A 21,834-nucleotide genomic window follows, 5' to 3' on the forward strand; every position below is an offset into this window, starting at 1 on the left:
GCATGCTGAGAATAAAACCCTTTTTGTGAATGGCTTTTATTTATTTTTCTTATCTTTTTAAAGTTAAAATTCAATTAGCCAACAAATAGTACATCATTAGTTTCAGATACCCAGTGCTCATCACATCACATGCCCTCCTTAATGCCCATCACCAGTTACCCCATTCCCCCACTCACCTCCCCTCCAGCAACCCTCAGTTTGTGTCCCATAGTAGGGTCTCTCATGGTTTGTCTTCCTCTCTGATGGCTTCCCATTCAGTTTTCCCTCCCTTCGCCTGTGATTCTCTGCACTATTTCTTACATTCCACATATGAGTGAAACCATATGATAAATGTCTCTTTCTGATTGACTTATTTCATTCAACATAATACTCTCCAGTCCAGCTAATCTTATTGTAGCCCCTTTTATGTGCCATTCGCTGTGCTATGTGGATTAACTCATTAAATACTGACCATAGCCCTATGACACGAGTATTTTTATATCACCATTTTATAGATGAGAAGACTGAGATTTAGCAATTTGCCAGTGGCCATACTGCTGAGGCAGGGATGCAGTATAGCTTCTGTCCCAGTATGCCTGGAGCATGGCTTCTGCTCTCAGCCTTCACAGAAACATGGCTGTTGTAAGGAAAATACCCACACACTTTCCCCAATTTGTTGTTAATAGTGTGCTCTACAGCTAGGGATAGTGAAAGAACTTATTACTTCTGGCTTGCTAGAAAAGATACCCTGACCTGTCCTAGTCATTTAGGTGCCAAGTTTTTGGCAGACTGAATTAAAATTCTAAATAATAGTCAAAAAATAGTGAAGCAGACAAACATGCAGAATAAGATGCAGATAGTTTAACAGAGAATATAATCAAACTCTGATAATTTAGAGAGCAACAAGCAATTCTGGGCCATGACAGAAACTCAATTTTAGTGAAAGAGAAATTCTCATTCTGTTATTTATAGTGAATGTAAATCCTGAAGGTAAGGAATGGAAAAAGATAGGGAAGTCACTAAAAAACTTGATTGTTGAGATGTGACTGGACAAAAAGGGCAGAGAGAAGAAACAGACTGGCAGGCAGAATTGGCATATTTGCAAAGGATAGAAATCATAAAACAGTCCCTTCAAGGGAAGCCTAAACTTAATTACTTTTTTAATAAGTGAGAATGTGTTTAATAATAATTTACTGCTCTGCAGGCTGGTGGGTGTATTTAGCAAAGCAGTGAGATGTCTGTCTTGACTGTTATTACTGGAGATACATAAGAAGGTAAAAAAGTCATTGGAAAGACTTTTTTTGAAAGAAAAAAAAAAAACAGGAGATGGTGGGCATTAGGATTACAGGGAGCAATAATACCATGCTTATCTTATGGTCCTACTGACCTAATGGGGTAGAGAGGGGATAGAGAGAGATTAGTAACATATCTGGGCATCTAGTAAAAATATCCCAGTGACTTCATCCCAACATTTTTGTAAACATCACCTCATCAGTCCCAGAGAGTTCTACAGGAAACAAATCTAAATGCTCCTCTGCTGTTCTAAACATAGCCAGTCAGCCGGCATATGTCTCGTCTGTAAATACCCTGTCTTGCTTGGAAGTCTTTATTTTAATATTTCCCTCTTAAAGAAAGGGTTGCTGAGCACATGGTAGCTTTGTTCAGGATCTCTGCCTTAAGGTCTGACCTGCAGGCTTTCTTGTCAGTTTTAAACAAAAATAAACAAACAAAATACCCTCCTTCCCACTGTCTCTTTTAAGTTCTTTATGCAATAAGGAGATGTACTAATTGCTGAAATCTTGCCAAGGTCAAGTTACTAAATATTGCTCCAAGTACTCTAAACCAATGAAGTAGGTAGCTAATGATTTTCCTTTGACGTACGGTGCCAGAGTTAATAAAAAGAATTTATCTGTCTTGTGTAAAAGGTTTTTTCCAAAAAACTCAACAAGAGGAAAAAAATTAAATTCACATATGGGTAGAACTTTTCTAAGTATGTTATTTAATGATTAAAGGTATGAAAGTGAAGCTGCTGATAATAAGAGTAGCCACACCTTTATTGTAGATTTAAGTTTTGACATTTTCTCAACTTTCCTTTAGCCTAATTTCTTTAAGCCTTTTCAGGAACATCCTAATTTCCTCAATAATCTGGGCCCCTGGACTATTTCAAGTCAAATATCTTATTTCTTCCTAGCACCTTTTGATGTTGTTGATTGCTGTCATCATATACAGAAAACTGTTCTTATGGGTGTTTCAATAGCTCTTAGTCCATGTTGACTATAATCCTAACAGTAGGACACTTCCAAAGATATTCAGCACTTCGGCATTAACTAAGGTTGGCATCTGATTTCTGTGGGGTAGATATTTTATAACACTACGTGACTATCCATGTGGTTTGCAGTGGACTTTCATGATGTTTGAATGACAAAGAGGAACACGAAATGATGGCCAAGAGGCTGAGTCTGTCGCTCCACCATCTTGTCCTTCTACAGTGTGGGAAGGTCAGCAACAAATGCGCACCTTGTAAGACAGAGCAAGGCCAGTGGTTCACAGGCTCTTACAATAAAATAAGCTTTGAAGTTCAGGCATATCATTAAATTCCACTGACAAAAAATAGTTACAGTGGTGTATCCCTCAGTCCTTTGAAATTGTTTCTTTTCCCCATATTTCCATTTAAATTTGTTCCAAAGAAACCCAACCTGGGTGTACATCAGGACTAAGGGCAGAAGGTTGGCAGCACAGCCAACCTCACCTTTCTTAGTGACACACATTTGGATGCTTCCTGTTGGAAGAATGATGGAGACAAAGGAAGGGCTGCCCTGTGTTGACTGAAATTTTTCTGATTTGTGAAATAATCATTTTGAAAGAGCAGTAATTCCCAAGTAAACCACTAAACAGTAATATTTCTAATCATAAATTTTTCATCCAGGTAATAACACTCAGCAATTGGAAAACAGTGATCACCAAGAAAAAATCCCCATAATATACATTTATATATTTATGCTTATATTGTGCATTTGTCCCTTTTGATTACCTAGAATTTTGTGAAATGTTTCAGAAGCTCTGCTATTAGGTTTCAGCAAGAATTCTTCTACTTTTCTACGTAAAAAGGTCAGTCTTTAAATAGAGAAAGACAAAATAATGTGAGCTTAATTGTGAAGAAGGCTGGTTACCCTCTGGCTGCCCATTTTTCTGCTGTCACTCTGGCCCCAAGCAAGAGTGTCCAGAGTCTATGCCTTTCAAGGACTTCTTTAGGGCACACTGCCCACCTACGTGGCTCCTCACAGAGCACAGCAGCTCTGCCCTCCCATTGGGGAGGGTGAATATGGGGACATGGTCTAGGTTTAATTATAGCTATGTGACCTTGGACAAATTACTTAACCCCTCTGTGCCTCAGTTTCCCCAAAGGTTAAATGGGGATAATACTAGCATCTACTTAATAGAGGAATGAGTTAATGTGTGTATATAGTTTAGAACAGTACCTGGCACATAGTGCATTCTCCATGTTAACAACACTAATAACCCCTGTTATTATATTTCATGTCATTTTCATTCTCCCTCAACTCAATTTTGTCATCAAAACTTGCCAGGCCTATCCATTCCCTATCGGCCTTATGAGGTCATAAGCATGCTAGTTTAGTTATTTGCTAAGTAGTACTAATGCGACGTGACCCAGGGAGATAGACAGCTGAGGGGGACCAGCCACACCAGTTCACACTCCGTGTGCTCCTGCCTTGGGGTCCTTGTTCTCACTGTTCTCTTTTCTCTGAATGTTTTTCCTCAGATATCCATGTGTTGAATTTTCTCACTTAGCTCAAGTCTCTACTTGCAATTTGCCTCATTAGAAAGGACTTTGCTGACATTTCCTCTGAAGTAGCAACCCCCTTCCACCCGCACCATTATTTTCTTGCCCCCTTTTGCTGCCACTCATTGCCACGCAACACACACTTAGTTGGCTGCTGGTTTATTGTCTGTCTCCGCTCATTAGAATGTAAACTCCAAAGAAGAACAACTTTTCTTTGTTCATTGTTGTCTCATCAATACTTGGAACCCAGCTGGGATGTGTTAAGCTCCAAGGAATATCTTAATAGATGATTAAATGAATCGAAAAGGATATATCTTTCAAGGTGGATGTTTTAGCTGGTGGGACTAAAAGGTAAGCACTTTAGACAAAAGGGGCCATTGTAAACCACTTAATTCCTATCCCTAAGGCTGTGACCTGTTCAGTTATGGCAGAAATAATTGTCTCTGCTCTCTCCCACATTTTACATATTCCTTTATTACATACAGCACACATTGTCTTCCATAGTAGTGTTTTTCTTCCCTACTAGACTACAGTATCCTCAAAGACAAGGAGTATATCTTGTTTATCTTTGTATTCCCTGGTGGTCCTCATAAATGTTTGCTGGACTACTGTATATGGTTGGTGGTGTTATAATTCTTATATAGCCTGTATATTAGAGATACAGAAAGTCAAATAGATACCAGTGTAACTTTTATATTTTTTTCACAGATGAAGATGGCGGTGCGATCTGTTTGAATTCAGGTGATGTGATGTCAATAGCCTTAATGGAAACGAAGAACCAAGAAGGGTTAAACTATATGGTACTTGCTACAGGATGTAGCCAAGGTGAAGAAAATTCTAAGGGTCCTCTAGGCTCCAAGGAATCTGAATCTTGTGGTCTGAGGAAAGAAGAGAAGGAACCACATGCGGACAAAGCTCTCTGCCAAGAAAAACAAGTGGCTTACTGCCCTCCTGGCAAGCCTGAAGGCCTGAACTATGCTTGTCTCACTCACAGTGGATATAGAGCTGGGTCTGATTAATAGCTCTGTTTGGGAAATGCAGAGTTGAGATAAACCCTCCCATTAAGCAGTTACTGAAAGAAAAGTCTAGTAGGTTGATAGATGTGATGGTAGTCTATGATCCAAATTAACACTGGAAAGTTCCTGAATTCCTGAATTCTTGGTTTGAAGAGCCATTTGATTTCAGTTGTGACAATCCCCATAACAACTGCTTAACCTTCAGCAGAATTCCCAAGTAAACCTCTAAACGTTTGGAAAGCTTAGGAAGATCCGACTCTGGAAGGGAAACTGCCCAACCCCCACCCAGGCTCCTTAGTCCATTGCCCACCCTTCAGTCTGGGCTGTGCCAGAAGCATCTTGGTTAGATGGTGAGAGACAAAATAGCTATGTACAGAAGGAACCAGCACTTAGGACATGGAAATCATTTGGAATGCTATTACTGCAATAAAATACTGTCTTTAATGACGACCCTAAAGTATTTCGTATTTTGGAGGCTTGGAAGAGCAGCTTCAATCGTACTGAAAATAGGATCATGAAGAGAGCTCTAAGTCCTAAAGTTTAGCATTCCACAAACTTTGGATTATGGAAAAATCGCTCTGTGACTTGTGTGCTGCAATGGAAATTAGCTAATATAAAGGTCATTTTCATTTGCCTTATCTGTCTTATACATGAAGTACTTAAGATTACATTTAGTATCAACTCCCCTTAAAACTAAATATAGAAAATGATATGATGCTAATTTAAGCTCTCTGATGTTTAGCACCTACATGAAATAATAGATATCTAAATGGGATCTATTAAAAATTTTCTTCGAAGAAACCCTCTGATATAAAGCCAATGATGTTTTTGTAGTCACTCATTTAAACCTGATTGCCTCAGTTGCTCTAAGAGCAATGCTAATGAAAGCATTCTGTATGTTATCAGTCGCAGTAGACAGGATGTTTGCTTAGGTATAGAAAATACCTTGATTATACAGTTATCTAAAAACTACTCCTGGAAGAGGATCACGTATCCATTGGAACCAGGGATAATTTGGTTCACTTTTTAACTTGCTTATTACCTGAGAGGTTGCATTGATGGTTGGCTGCCTGGTGAGGGACCCAGGCAAATCCAATGTGTGAGCTCTGTGCGGGATAGCCCCCAAGGAAAGGTTCAAGACCTGTGGCCTCTGCTACATCTGTGATTCCACGGAACGAGGTGAGATATTTTCTCTCTGATCTTCTGAGGTTCTAATGGGCATTTATCATTCTTTTTGATAGCCCAGTGTATGACGTCCCTTGCCATGCTGGGGAATTCCTCCACCTTTATCTCCTGGGTGGGGGCTACATTCCATTTGCTTTCCCCAAGACCTCTTGCAGCAAGAAGGCAGGCATGTGACCCCCACCACTCAGACCAGCTACCACAGGCTTCTAATGACTAGGACAGTCCTGAAATTCTGGAGGTCCTTGAAATTATGGAGAGCTTTTGCTCCCTGTGTCAAACCCACTTTTATCCTCAGAATGGCCTTCAGGAATGTATCTAATGGCTACCTAAAATTTCTTAGGGTGGATATGCTATGGTTTACTGCTCCCTTGTAGATGCACCTATTCATTCATTCGCTCATTCAGTAAATATTTTTTGAGTGCTTGCCATATAGCAAGCATTGTTACAGGCACTAGGAATGGAGTAATAAAGTCTCTTCCTTGATGGAGGTTACATTCTAGCATTCCAGGTGGGGGAAAAGACATAATAAACAAGCAAAAATATATACGATAATACACTAAAATTATCTTATACTACGATGGAGTGGAACTTATTCCAGAGATATAAGGATGTTTCAATATCCACAAATCAGTGAATGTGATACACAACATTAACAAAATGGAGGATAAAAATCACATAAGGATATGAATAGATGCACAAAAAGTATCTGACAAAAGTCAACATCCATCATGGTAAAAACTCACAACAGAGCGAGTATAGAGGGAATGTACCTCAACATAATAAAGGTCACTTATAACCAGCCTACAGTTAACACTATATTCAGTGGTGAAAAACCAAAAGCTTTTCCTCTAAGATCATGAACAAGACAAGAATGTCCATTCTTACCACTTCTGTTGAACATAGTGTTGGATGTCTTAGCCAGAGCAATCAGACAAACAACAACAACAACAACAACACCTAAATTGGAAAGGAATGAGTAAAACTGTCACTGTTTGCAGATGACATGATATTATATATACAGAAAACACTAAACACTCCATCAAAATACTGTTAGAACAAATAAACTAATTCTACAATGTTGCAGGATACAAAAATCAATACACAAAAATCTGTTGTGTTTTTTTACATTAATAGCAAACTACTAGAGAAATTAAGTAAATCTCATTTATAATTGCTCAAGGAGAGTAAGATAATTAGGTGTAAATTCAGCTGAGGTGAAAGACCTATATATTTAAAACTACAAGGCATTAATGAAACTGAAGAAGACACAAATAAATGAAAAGATATTCTGTACTTATGGATTTAAATAATTAATATTGTTAAAATATCCATACTACCTGAAACAATATATAGATTCAAAGCAATCCCTATCAAAATTTTAACAGTATTTTTCACAGAAATGGAATAAACAATTCTAAAATTTGTATGAAACCACAGAACCCCAAATAGCCAAAGAAATCTTGAAAAAGACAAATCTGGAAGCATCATGCTTCTTGATTTCAAACTATATTACAAAACTACAGTAATTAAAACAGTATGGTATTGACATAAAAACATGTAGATCAACAGAACAGAACAGAGAGCCACACATATATGGTTGATTAACTGATGACTAAGAAGCCGGGGACATACAATACAGAAAGGACAGTATCTTCAATAATTGGTGCTGGGAAAATTGGACAGTGACATGGAAAAGAATGGAACTGGACATCAACTACCTTTAGTCATATATAAAAATAAGCAAAGGTGGAGTAGAGACTTGAATAGAAGGCTTGAAACCATAAAGTTCCTAAAAGAAAATATAGGCAGTAAGCTTATTGACGTAAGTTTCATTGATAAATTTTTTTTAATATGATGCCAAAACAGAAGCAACAAAAGCAAAAATAAGCAAATGGAACTACATGAAACTACACAACAAAGGAAACCAACGAAATGAAAAGACAACATACTGAATGGGAGAAAATAATTGTAAATCATATATCTGATAAAGGGCTAATATCTAAAATATACAAAGAACACATACAACTTAATAACTAGAAAAAAACTGATTTAAAAAAAAAAGGGCAGAAGTGGGGCGCCAAGGTGCCTCAGTCAAAGCATCCAGCTCTTGATTTTAGTTCAAGTCATAATCCTAGAGTTGTGAGATCAAGCCCTGCCTCGGGCTCTACTCAGCCGGCAGTCTACTTGGGATTTTCTCTCCCTCCCCTTACTCATTCATTCATTCTCTCTCTCTCTCTCGAATACATAAATAAATTTTTTAAAAATAGGGCAGATGAATTTGCAAAAACATGTTTGAAGTTGGAGGGAATAATACTAAGCAAAATAAGTCAGTCAGAGAAAGACAAATACCACTTGATTTCACTTACACGTGGAATTTAAGAAACAAAACAAGTAAGCAAAGGGGGAAAAAGAAAGAGAGAGAGAAAGAGAGACAAATCAAGAAACAGACTCTTAATTATATAGAGAACAAACTAACTGATGGTTACCAGCAGGGAGGAGCAGGCCGGGGGATGGGTGGACTAGGTGATGGGGATTGAGGAGAGCACTTGTTGTGATGAGAACCTGGGTTATGTATGGAATTGTTGAATCACTGTATTGTACACCTGAAACTAATATAACACTGTATGTTAACTCACTGAAATTAAAATAAAAACTTTTTTAAAAAGGAGCAGAAGATCAGAATAGACTTTTTTTTTTCAAAGACATACAGATTGAGGGAGTCCTGTGGGCATGAACCCCACTGTTGCAGAACTTCCCAGCAGACAAAGGGCTTCCGAGAACTGTTATGAACTAGAGATGTTATGCAGGATGTTATAGCCAACCACAGATTGACCACCAGGACGTGCTGTACGTGCTACAAGCAACCAGGCAGTGTTAGCATCGCATCTGCAGCAGACTGCAGATTAACCACAAGCGCCTTTGACGCAGTGACTGAACTGGCATATAAGAAGCACTGGCCCTCTGCTTGTCAGAGTGTGCTCTTGGGACACTCTCGCTCAGATCATCCTCCCGGTCGATGCACCCAAACGGTGTGCTCCAGAGAAGGGGATCCAGCGGGAGTGCCCTGGGCCCTCTCCCTAGCCCACGTGGCTAGAGTTGTCTGTCTTGTATTAGCTATTGTGTGGTACGTGCTACTAAACAGCTTTCGCTTTCAGTTATTGTTTGTGACCCGTTTGCTTCCACCATCGGACTAGCTCCGTGAGCAGCAGAGGGCTCCCAGTTGGCGAGCCAGCCAGGAGAACACAGACGAAGTAGAGTGAGCCATCCTTCCAGCCTCTAAAGCCTCAATGGTGAGTACTCCCCAAGATCTTGAAACAGACATCTGAGACTGTCCCAAGAGGGGATAGAAAAAAAAACAGCCATGGGGGCTGGAGTAAGTAAGAGTGATGAGAAGCGGTTGCAACTGGTCTTCAAGGCGATGTTGAGAGTAAGGAAATGTTTGGGGAGTAAAGAGACAGTTACCAGTGGTAACTGTGTCTGGGCCTTGAAGACAGCCATTGAGGCAACCAGGACGCCGGTTAAGGAGGTGACAGAGGAATCATTAGAGGACCTAATTCAAAGATGGGTAGAAGCAAGAGGAAATAAACCAGACGGGTTATACAAGGTCTGCTTGGAAACTTTATGTTGCATTTGGTGTCTTCTTAACAAATTTAAGATAAGAGAGTTGTCAGAGGGACTTGTGCAATACAAGGTTTGTCATCCAAGCTTTGGAGATGAGGATGTCAAAAATCCCCCAAAGCAGGATGATCAAAAGGTCCAGGCTGCATATCCAGTAGTTGTTAGGCATGGCCAACAAGAATATGAACAATTTAATTCCAGATTCTATAGCAGTTGGATAGGCAAGGTACAGGAGTCAGGACTTCTAGCTCAAGCAACTCTCCAAATTTTGGGATCATCACGGCAAGTAGTACTTCGCAGGAGATGAATGGGCTCTTAGACATAGTCCCAGGGGCCTCAGGGAAAAAGGAACTTTTGCTCGCCAAACTGAATGAGAGGCTAAAAGAATATGAGATGATGCATCCACCACCAGGCCCTGGTGCAGCAGGACCTCACCACCTGACGGTGGCAGAAATTAGAGGTCTAAACATGACAAATGAAGAAGCTGCCAGACCAGAATGGAATGTGGCTAAGAACCTACATAGAAACATGATTCTTGAAGCCTTCCAGGATGCCATCAGAGTCTACAAAGGGGCTCCTAAAGCCACATCCATCAGACAGGGCCCAAAAGAACCTTATCCGGATTTCATAGATAGATTATTCGGCCAAATAGATCAAGAAATAACAGATCAGGAAGTCAAGGCATACCTAAAACAGCAGCTAAGTATCAATAATGCAAATGAGGACTGCAAGGCAGCCATGAGAAATCTAAGACCAGAAGATCCTCCAGAGGACAAAATGTATGCCTGTAAGGAGATTGGGTCAAATAAACACAAAATGGCTCTCCTAGCCGAAGCCCTGCAGGCGGGGCTGCAACAAGGAAGGAGGGGAAATGGAGAAAAATGTTTTAATTGTGGCAAACCTGGTCACGTAGCAAGGCAATGTCGGGCGCCCAAGCAACAACAAAAAATGACATGCTTTAAATGTGGAAAACCAGGCCACATGCAGAAGGAGTGCAAACAGAGAAACGGGCAGCACCCCCAGGGGATGTCCCCTGGGAAAGTAATGCAGGCCAGCGAATCTGCCCATCAGGAGGGGGGGACCAACAAACTATATCCCTCCCTGTCCTTAGCCTAAGTAGTAGGCCTATGACCCCAGTGTATGTTAATGAAAAGGAGATTCATATGCTGATAGACACTGGGGCCAATACATCAATTATCAGCAACAAGGAAGCAAGAAAATTGGATCTAGGACCATGCTTAGAGGTGGTCAACATAGTTGGAGTAGGGGGTCTCCAAAGATTTCAAAAATATGGTCCCATAAATATTCAAGTAGGAGAAAAAAGGATTTCTTCACAAATCTTGGCAGGAGAAGTCCCCCTGAATCTCTTAGGAAGAGATATTTTAAAGAAATTAGGGATAAAATTAATATGTGCTAATCTATCAGATAAGATTAGGCCCTACAAGGTACAACTTAAAGACCCTACTAAGGGACCCCAAATAAAGCAATGGCCCCTTAGCAAGGATAAGTTAGAGGGAATTTCAGAAATCATAGAGAAGTTATTAAAGGAAGGGAAAATAGAAGAAGCAGCATGGGATAGCCCTTGGAATACACCCATATTTTGCATAAAAAAGAAGTCAGGAAAATACAGACTGTTAATAGATTTCAGGGAGCTTAATAAGATGACTTTAAAGAGACAAGATATACAATTGGGAATTCCCTTCCCTGCAGGGTTGCCAAAAAAGAAAAATATAACTGTTTTAGATATAGCAGATGCCTACTTTACTATCCCATTGGATCCTGATTTTAGGCCTTACACGGCATTCCCCCTACCTTCCTTGAACAATCAAGGACCAGCCAGAAGGTTCCAGTGGTGCTGTCTCCCACAAGGCTGGAGTCACAGCCCTGCTATATAGCAAGGTACCCTCAGAGATATTCTCTTGCCCTGGAGAGAACAACATCCTGAGATATTATTATACCAATACATGGATGATTTACTAATAGGATCAGATTTAAGCAAAAAGGAGCATCAAAAGGTAGTGCAAAATCTTAGAGACATGCTACTTCAATGGGGGTTTAAAACCCCAGAGGAGAAACTACAGGAAACTCCCCCATATAAGCGGATGGGGTATGAATTAGAACCTAGAACCTGGAAATTGCAGAAATGGGAACTGGAAATCCCAGAAAAGCCAACTTTAAACCAACTGCAAAAAATATTAGGAAAGATCAATTGGGCTAGCTCCATGATACCAGGATTGAAGATAAAAAACTTATGTAAGTTAATGAGAGGCAATATGCAATTAGACTCTCATAGGGAATGGACAACAGAAGCTTTGGAGGAAGTAAAATATGCCCAACAAAAAATAACAGAAAATCAGGGATATCATTACTACGTACCAGAAAAGGAGGTTTATTACAAGATTGTAAAGGATTCTCAAGAAATAAATTATGGAATATATCAGGAAGAGCAAAAGAAAAAGCAAATGCTATGGGTTGGAAGACAATCATTAAAGAGGGATATTGGAAAATCTATCTTAGATAAATTGGCCATAGCTATTCAAAATATTTGCACAGAATGCAAAATAAGATTAGGGGTAGATCCATTATTCTACTCCCCATGGAAAAAAGGACCTTAGAAAATTGGTACAGCCAACAAAATTATCTTTGCTGGTTTCCTCATGTCAAACTAATAAATGCAAATTTAATGTTTAAGGAAGTCCTAGCAAACCAAAGTGATGATCCTTTAGAGGGTGTGGAAGTCTTCTATACAGATGGAGGGAGAAAGGAACAGCAAACAAAGGCAGGATATGTTACACCCACAGGAAAAAGTAGAATAGAACATATAGCAGGATTGAATCAGCAAGCAGAAAAATATGCAATAAAAATGGCCTTTCGAGATTCAGGTCCGCAAGTTAACATCATCACAGATAGCAAGTACTGCTTCTCCATTTTAAGAGCTAAACCAGACCCAGAAACCATAGAAGATAGTTTATGGAAAGAGATAATTTCATTAGCTATGAAAAAGGACAATTGGTATATAGGATGGGTACCAGGACATAAGGGGGTACCTGGAAACACAGAAGCAGACCAATTAGTATCTATTGTTGCGGAGGGAGAAAATATTAAGGACAAAAGACCAGAAGATGTAGGCTATGATCTATGTACCCCAAAAGATTTATTTCTATTACCTAGGGAGATTGTAAAACTAAACATAGAAACAAAAATAGAGATCCCAAGAGGATACTGGGGTTGGATAACCCAAAAACCATCCCTAGGCTCAAAAGGTCTACAAATCCAGGGAGGAATTATTGACCAGGAGTTTAGAGATGATATTCAAGTTCTTGTGCTAAATGGAGGAAGGAAGGAAGGAAATCTCGTTACAATCAGGACAGAAAATAGCACAGTTAATCATCCTACCTGCTTTGGGGCAGTACGTTCCTGATGTTCTGTATCTTATCTCGAACATTCAGCCACCAAGTGGAGCTGCGCAAATTGGGCTTCCAGTCCTTCTCTGGCTTGACGCCTTGCCCAATTGAGGAATCGTCGCCGACCTCTACGTCCGCCTCCCCGAGGATGTCTGCCATCATTATCTGGTCCGCCACAGACATGGCAGGAAGGATTTGGTCCTGTTCAGATATAAGAGAATAACCTACAACTTATAAAGCATAGTTTGAATGCATTGAAAGAGGCATGGCCCGAAAAGAAGTAAGAGCAGTACTATAAGTGCTAGAACACACCATGATCTCCACAGATCCTTGAACTTATTCCATATGGTAGTTAGCCAATTTGACTCCCCAAAATTTTTGAGTTGTACCTCTAATGATTGGAACGAGGCGCCACTCTCAGCCAGTTGCTGCAGTATTAACTCCTTAAATGTCCTGCTTTGATTTAACCAGTTGCTCATGGTCCTATTCTCATGGTAATGTTATATGTGGAATTCCAAACAAGGTGGGTCAGACATACTGGGGTAAAACTCCCACATCCGGCCAAATTCATTAATTGGGCTGTTCCCAGGATCCAATCGATTCTGTCTACTCTTGCCTCCAGTTCCATCAGGCCTGCCTCCAGGGCCTCCTGTCTGTGCAATAACAATCCCTGGGTTTCAAGGATGCCTCTCAGGAGTTTCTGTTGCTCCTTCAAGACTCCTACCAGCCCTGAAGATTGGAGCACTCCAGTTATCCCTGATGCGGCTCCGATTCCACTCATCAGCAAGGAGAACAGAAGGAATGGTACCTGTACAGCTCTTTTCCTCCTGCCAATCGACATTTTGGTCCCCCACTGATGCATAAGGTTAGAGTATGGATCTATAAAATTTATAATGGTATTATTTTGGCATGAGCATTCACCTCCATCACTAGAATTATTACAGCTGCTGTTATAGAACCCTTTCCAGGCATTATAGCATGTCCAGTTCCCTGTCATGCTTTTGAGGGATGTTCTGCTCCAATTAGCTATTAACCCTCCGGCTCCTCCATCCCAGAAGGGAATATTCTTTGCTATTGTACAGTTATTCCAATCTACTGAGGTGTCATTTGTGTTACCGCAGGGAGAACTTTCTTTTTTGCTATCAATGCAAGGACATTGTATGATGACGCTAAAGTTCCTTGAGTGGCAAGGAAATAGGAACCACCTGGCAGGGTTTTCTTGAAGGCGGCTGGTATTGACCTTCCATAGATTTAATACTGCTCCATCTGGCCTCCAAGGGTCACCAGTGTAATTGCATTTCAATTGCCCATACCTTTTTTCCTTATAGCTCAAATATGATAGGGGAAAACCCCCAAATTTGCCTTGTGTTGATACCCTTTGTTTCCAGATGGTTCTGGAGCAGTTGACAGACATATTTCTTGGTATCCAATGATATGTGTAGTTACATTTGTTAACGCCAGACATGCTCCCATAAAGTGTTCCATTAGGTCCAAAGATCAGTTCTGAGATTATGGTTTGGTTGGTAAGAGTATTAGAAAGGTTAGTAATGCAATACTGCAAAGTTCGTTAGACACAAAAATATTTCTGAAGAAAGCAAAGCTTGCAGTGGAAAGCGCACTTTATGCACAAGCATGAGTTACTGCTAGCAAAGCACATTCATAGCATCTTGGGGGTTTTTGTCCTGTTAAGAGGAGTCTCCACCAATTTGAGGTGTGCTTCCCACAGGATGCTAACCTGCATAACAGGCCAAACGCTCCTGGCCTATCCCATTTTCCTTCACATTCTTCCAAATTAACCTTGGTTCCTATCACTACTTTATATTTGTTGTACCAGATAGCTTCATTTTTTATATTTTGCATGCCTAAATTTAACCTAAATAGTTTCCTCATGTCTTCTTGACTTCTTCTTTCGAGGAAGCCTAATTCCTGTCTAATGTGAAATTTTTGGGTTCCTCTTTTACAGCTTGTGATTCTAATGACATTGGTTTTTTGGGTGCTACTAAAGGTTGTTATCCATAGGTTTTGTGGCCTAGTCCTCTGGGTTAGGTACCTCCTTAAAGTTTTTATTAGGGATGAGGATTGGCCCATCAGGTGTTTGTATTACTATAGCACCTTCTCCTTTCCAAAGGATACAGGCAGGACCTTGCCAATTCCCCTTTTGCTTTCCTTGCTGAAGTCTGTAATACCAGAATTTTTTGTTATTTTGAGTTTTGTAGATATTTTTTTGTTCTTGGTTATCTGTATTCATCTGATATATCATTAGTTCCCAAGGTGTGACATCCCCTATTTTACCCTTTTGTTATTAAGCACTATTAGTGCTAGATCCAACGCGGCTTGTAATGTCTCTGTTTACCCTCTGAACTGATTAGTCAGTCTTTTTAATTCCTTATGCTTATTTTCTATTATGGCCTGACTTTGAGGATTCCATGGAATGCCATATGTGTGTTTTATGTTTAAGTATTGACATATTCCCTCCACCTGTCTGGATGTAAAACTTGGCCCATTATCTGAGTGGATCCAGTTTACATTCCATAGTTTGTATAAATTTAATATGGCTATAGTAGTGGCTTTTCCTGATTCTGAGGACAGGATAACTGCATGCAAGTATCCTGAGGAGCTGTGACAAGCAGTAAAGATTATCTTTTCTCCCATATGAGTATAGTCTATCTGCCATAGTTGGGAGTCTACAGGGTTGATGCCTCTTATTGGGTTTGCCCCTTTAATGCAGTTTGGGCATTGTTTAATTATTTCTTTTGCCACTGTGGTAGGAAGACTATATTTTAATTTTAAATCCTTCTAATTATTATGCCATTTCTCATGTTCTTCCTGTATTTGATTCAGGTTGTCTACCCAGTTGAAAAAGACACTTGTGCTGCCAAACCCTTGTTGTCCTCCTTTTGTGTTTTTGTCTACTGTGCCTTGCTTAAGAGGCTCATGAAATAAAGGTAGGATGATTAACTGTGCTATTTTCTGTCCTGATTGTAATGAGATTTCCTTCCTTCCTTCCTCCATTTAGCACAAGAACTTGAATATCATCTCTAAACTCCTGGTCAATAATTCCTCCCTGGATTTGTAGACCTTTTGAGCCTAGGGATGGTTTTTGGGTTATCCAACCCCAGTATCCTCTTGGGATCTCTATTTTTGTTTCTATGTTTAGTTTTACAATCTCCCTAGGTAATAGAAATAAATCTTTTGGGGTACATAGATCATAGCCTACATCTTCTGGTCTTTTGTCCTTAATATTTTCTCCCTCCGCAACAATAGATACTAATTGGTCTGCTTCTGTGTTTCCAGGTACCCCCTTATGTCCTGGTACCCATCCTATATACCAATTGTCCTTTTTCATAGCTAATGAAATTATCTCTTTCCATAAACTATCTTCTATGGTTTCTGGGTCTGGTTTAGCTCTTAAAATGGAGAAGCAGTACTTGCTATCTGTGATGATGTTAACTTGCGGACCTGAATCTCGAAAGGCCATTTTTATTGCATATTTTTCTGCTTGCTGATTCAATCCTGCTATATGTTCTATTCTACTTTTTCCTGTGGGTGTAACATATCCTGCCTTTGTTTGCTGTTCCTTTCTCCCTCCATCTGTATAGAAGACTTCCACACCCTCTAAAGGATCATCACTTTGGTTTGCTAGGACTTCCTTAAACATTAAATTTGCATTTATTAGTTTGACATGAGGAAACCAGCAAAGATAATTTTGTTGGCTGTACCAATTTTCTAAGGTCCTTTTTTCCATGGGGAGTAGAATAATGGATCTACCCCTAATCTTATTTTGCATTCTGTGCAAATATTTTGAATAGCTATGGCCAATTTATCTAAGATAGATTTTCCAATATCCCTCTTTAATGATTGTCTTCCAACCCATAGCATTTGCTTTTTCTTTTGCTCTTCCTGATATATTCCATAATTTATTTCTTGAGAATCCTTTACAATCTTGTAATAAACCTCCTTTTCTGGTACGTAGTAATGATATCCCTGATTTTCTGTTATTTTTTGTTGGGCATATTTTACTTCCTCCAAAGCTTCTGTTGTCCATTCCCTATGAGAGTCTAATTGCATATTGCCTCTCATTAACTTACATAAGTTTTTTATCTTCAATCCTGGTATCATGGAGCTAGCCCAATTGATCTTTCCTAATATTTTTTGCAGTTGGTTTAAAGTTGGCTTTTCTGGGATTTCCAGTTCCCATTTCTGCAATTTCCAGGTTCTAGGTTCTAATTCATACCCCATCCGCTTATATGGGGGAGTTTCCTGTAGTTTCTCCTCTGGGGTTTTAAACCCCCATTGAAGTAGCATGTCTCTAAGATTTTGCACTACCTTTTGATGCTCCTTTTTGCTTAAATCTGATCCTATTAGTAAATCATCCATGTATTGGTATAATAATATCTCAGGATGTTGTTCTCTCCAGGGCAAGAGAATATCTCTGAGGGTACCTTGCTATATAGCAGGGCTGTGACTCCAGCCTTGTGGGAGACAGCACCACTGGAACCTTCTGGCTGGTCCTTGATTGTTCAAGGAAGGTAGGGGGAATGCCGTGTAAGGCCTAAAATCAGGATCCAATGGGATAGTAAAGTAGGCATCTGCTATATCTAAAACAGTTATATTTTTCTTTTTTGGCAACCCTGCAGGGAAGGGAATTCCCAATTGTATATCTTGTCTCTTTAAAGTCATCTTATTAAGCTCCCTGAAATCTATTAACAGTCTGTATTTTCCTGACTTCTTTTTTATGCAAAATATGGGTGTATTCCAAGGGCTATCCCATGCTGCTTCTTCTATTTTCCCTTCCTTTAATAACTTCTCTATGATTTCTGAAATTCCCTCTAACTTATCCTTGCTAAGGGGCCATTGCTTTATTTGGGGTCCCTTAGTAGGGTCTTTAAGTTGTACCTTGTAGGGCCTAATCTTATCTGATAGATTAGCACATATTAATTTTATCCCTAATTTCTTTAAAATATCTCTTCCTAAGAGATTCAGGGGGACTTCTCCTGCCAAGATTTGTGAAGAAATCCTTTTTTCTCCTACTTGAATATTTATGGGACCATATTTTTGAAATCTTTGGAGACCCCCTACTCCAACTATGTTGACCACCTCTAAGCATGGTCCTAGATCCAATTTTCTTGCTTCCTTGTTGCTGATAATTGATGTATTGGCCCCAGTGTCTATCAGCATATGAATCTCCTTTTCATTAACATACACTGGGGTCATAGGCCTACTACTTAGGCTAAGGACAGGGAGGGATATAGTTTGTTGGTCCCCCCCTCCTGATGGGCAGATTCGCTGGCCTGCATTACTTTCCCAGGGGACATCCCCTGGGGGTGCTGCCCGTTTCTCTGTTTGCACTCCTTCTGCATGTGGCCTGGTTTTCCACATTTAAAGCATGTCATTTTTTGTTGTTGCTTGGGCGCCCGACATTGCCTTGCTACGTGACCAGGTTTGCCACAATTAAAACATTTTTCTCCATTTCCCCTCCTTCCTTGTTGCAGCCCCGCCTGCAGGGCTTCGGCTAGGAGAGCCATTTTGTGTTTATTTGACCCAATCTCCTTACAGGCATACATTTTGTCCTCTGGAGGATCTTCTGGTCTTAGATTTCTCATGGCTGCCTTGCAGTCCTCATTTGCATTATTGATACTTAGCTGCTGTTTTAGGTATGCCTTGACTTCCTGATCTGTTATTTCTTGATCTATTTGGCCGAATAATCTATCTATGAAATCCGGATAAGGTTCTTTTGGGCCCTGTCTGATGGATGTGGCTTTAGGAGCCCCTTTGTAGACTCTGATGGCATCCTGGAAGGCTTCAAGAATCATGTTTCTATGTAGGTTCTTAGCCACATTCCATTCTGGTCTGGCAGCTTCTTCATTTGTCATGTTTAGACCTCTAATTTCTGCCACCGTCAGGTGGTGAGGTCCTGCTGCACCAGGGCCTGGTGGTGGATGCATCATCTCATATTCTTTTAGCCTCTCATTCAGTTTGGCGAGCAAAAGTTCCTTTTTCCCTGAGGCCCCTGGGACTATGTCTAAGAGCCCATTCATCTCCTGCGAAGTACTACTTGCCGTGATGATCCCAAAATTTGGAGAGTTGCTTGAGCTAGAAGTCCTGACTCCTGTACCTTGCCTATCCAACTGCTATAGAATCTGGAATTAAATTGTTCATATTCTTGTTGGCCATGCCTAACAACTACTGGATATGCAGCCTGGACCTTTTGATCATCCTGCTTTGGGGGATTTTTGACATCCTCATCTCCAAAGCTTGGATGACAAACCTTGTATTGCACAAGTCCCTCTGACAACTCTCTTATCTTAAATTTGTTAAGAAGACACCAAATGCAACATAAAGTTTCCAAGCAGACCTTGTATAACCCGTCTGGTTTATTTCCTCTTGCTTCTACCCATCTTTGAATTAGGTCCTCTAATGATTCCTCTGTCACCTCCTTAACCGGCGTCCTGGTTGCCTCAATGGCTGTCTTCAAGGCCCAGACACAGTTACCACTGGTAACTGTCTCTTTACTCCCCAAACATTTCCTTACTCTCAACATCGCCTTGAAGACCAGTTGCAACCGCTTCTCATCACTCTTACTTACTCCAGCCCCCATGGCTGTTTTTTTTTCTATCCCCTCTTGGGACAGTCTCAGATGTCTGTTTCAAGATCTTGGGGAGTACTCACCATTGAGGCTTTAGAGGCTGGAAGGATGGCTCACTCTACTTCGTCTGTGTTCTCCTGGCTGGCTCGCCAACTGGGAGCTCTCTGCTGCTCACGGAGCTCCCAGGGGAGTAGCCGGTCCAATGGTGGAAGCAAACGGGTCACACACAATAACTGAAAGTGAAAGCTGTTTAGTAGCACGTACCACACAATAGCTAATACAAGACAGACAACTCTAGCCTTGTGGGCTAAGGAGAGGGCCCAGGGCACTCCCGCTCGATCCCCTTCTCTGGAGCACACTGTTTGGGTGCATCGACCGAGAAGGTGACCGATACCCTCCCTGGAGCACACCTTTTGGGTGCATCGACCGGGAGGATGATCTGAGCGATAGTGTCCCAAGAGCACACTCTGACAAGCAGAGTGCCAGTGCTGCTTATATGCCAGTTCAGTCACTATGCCAAAGGCGCTTGTGGTTAATCTGCGGTCTGCTGCAGATGCGATGCTAACACTGCCTGGTTGCTTGTAGCATGTACAACACGTCCTGGTGGTCAATCTGTGTTTGGCTATAACATCCTGCATAACATCTCCTAGTTCATAACAGTTCTCGGAAGCCCTTTGTCTGCTGGGAAGTTCTGCAACAGTGGGGTTCATGCTCACAGGACTCCCTAAGTACCCCTGGGAGATCCGTGAGTGGCAGAGAGCTCCCACAGATGGCCAAAAGGTACATGAAAAGATGGAAAATCATTACTCATCAGGGTAATGAAACTCAAAACCACAATGAGAATTCACTTCACACCGGATAGAATGGCCATTATCAAAAGACAAGAGCTAACAAGTGTTGGCAAAGATGTGGAAGAAAAAGAACACTTGTGCACTGTTAATAGGAATATGAATTATTACAACTCCTATGAAAAAAGGCATGAAGGTTCCACCAAAAATTAAAAATAGAACTACCATATGATCCAGCAATTTCTTTTGTGGGTATTTATCAAAAGAAAAAAATGTTTGAAAAGGTATATGCACCCCTTTGTTCAGTGGTGCCTTATTTACAATAGCGAAAATATAAAAAGGACCTGAATGTCCATCAATGGATGAATGGATAAAAAATTTGTAGTATGTATATCCAATGGGCTATTTATTCAGCCTTAAAAAGAATGAAATTTTGCTATTTGTGACACCATGCATTGACCTCAAGGGCATTATGCTAAGTGAAATAAGTCAGACAGAAAAAGACAAATATTGTATGGCCTCTCTCATATGTGAACTCTTTAAAAAAAGAATAATAGATAGAGAAAAAGAGATTGAGAGAGAAAAATTCCAGACTTATAGATACAGAGAACAGATTGGTGTTTGCCCTGTGCAAGAGGTAGGGTTGGGGGAACAGGAGAGATAGTGAACTATTCTTTTTTATGGGAGAGGCTTAAGGAAATTGAATAATATTTTTAAATAAAATCATAATTTTTCAAAAGAAAAAAGGAAATGAGGAACAAAAGGAAGCAAGTTTAGCAGTAAGCATTTTTTTAAGGAAAAGAAAAATCTAAGAGAAAAGAAAAATCTAAGAGACGATAAAATGGGGAATAAGTTTGATTTGAACAGAGATCTTGTACCATATTGCGGAGGATCAGAAATGCAAATTAAAAATATAACATTGCATTTCAAAAGAATATTTCCTTGCAGATATTGTAGCTGACTGTATAGTCTACTTTTACCCTTTCTCTGAATGGCAAAGCAACAGAGAGGAATAGAATGAAGAAGCAGAAAATAACTGGGAGTGAAAAAAAGAGAAGTCACAGCAGGAAACCTACTCTCAGGATCAATTATTATTATTCAATCAATTACTTGATTTACTTAAAAATACCCTTTAAAAACATCTTTTTCTGTATTCAGTATATTCTTTTTGGGGTTTCATATTTGTCAATATTCTGATGCAAAGAACAGATTCCACTCTAGACAATTTGAATAAAAGAATTTATTATAGTCTGTCAGATAGCTTTCCAGAATTACTGAGATAGCTGATTAGAAATCTGAGGGTGAAATTCCAGAATCTGTTTTCAAGTCTATACTGTAGAACCAGGCTGCCAAAGGAGCTGCTTCTCCTGCCATGATCTTGTCAAATCAGGAGACTTCCCTTGTTATGTATATAAATATAGGGCTGCCTCAGTCAGAGCTGGTAAATTAGCTATAG

The 21,834-nt window shown here is 40.1% G+C and overlaps 1 protein-coding gene and 1 long non-coding RNA gene across 3 annotated transcripts in view; one reads left to right on the plus strand and one right to left on the minus strand.

Moving 5' to 3' along the window:
- ROS1 (ROS proto-oncogene 1, receptor tyrosine kinase) overlaps positions 1–8,650 on the plus strand; it is a 123,918-nt gene extending 115,268 nt beyond the window's left edge. For both annotated transcript variants that reach the window (XM_059177740.1, XM_059177741.1), the window contains one exon: positions 4,490–8,650. In XM_059177740.1, coding sequence (XP_059033723.1) covers positions 4,490–4,800 — 311 coding nt within the window. In that variant the 3' untranslated portion in view covers positions 4,801–8,650. The remainder of the gene's footprint in view (positions 1–4,489) is intronic.
- Positions 1–20,038, minus strand: part of LOC131833872 (uncharacterized) — a 37,626-nt gene extending 17,588 nt beyond the window's left edge. The window contains exon 1 of the long non-coding RNA XR_009354674.1: positions 19,674–20,038. This is a non-coding gene — a long non-coding RNA (uncharacterized LOC131833872). The remainder of the gene's footprint in view (positions 1–19,673) is intronic.
- Positions 20,039–21,834: the final 1,796 nt, after the last annotated feature.

Source organism: Mustela lutreola, chromosome 6 (genome assembly GCF_030435805.1).
Source record: "Mustela lutreola isolate mMusLut2 chromosome 6, mMusLut2.pri, whole genome shotgun sequence".
Classification (NCBI taxonomy): Eukaryota; Metazoa; Chordata; class Mammalia; order Carnivora; family Mustelidae; genus Mustela; species Mustela lutreola.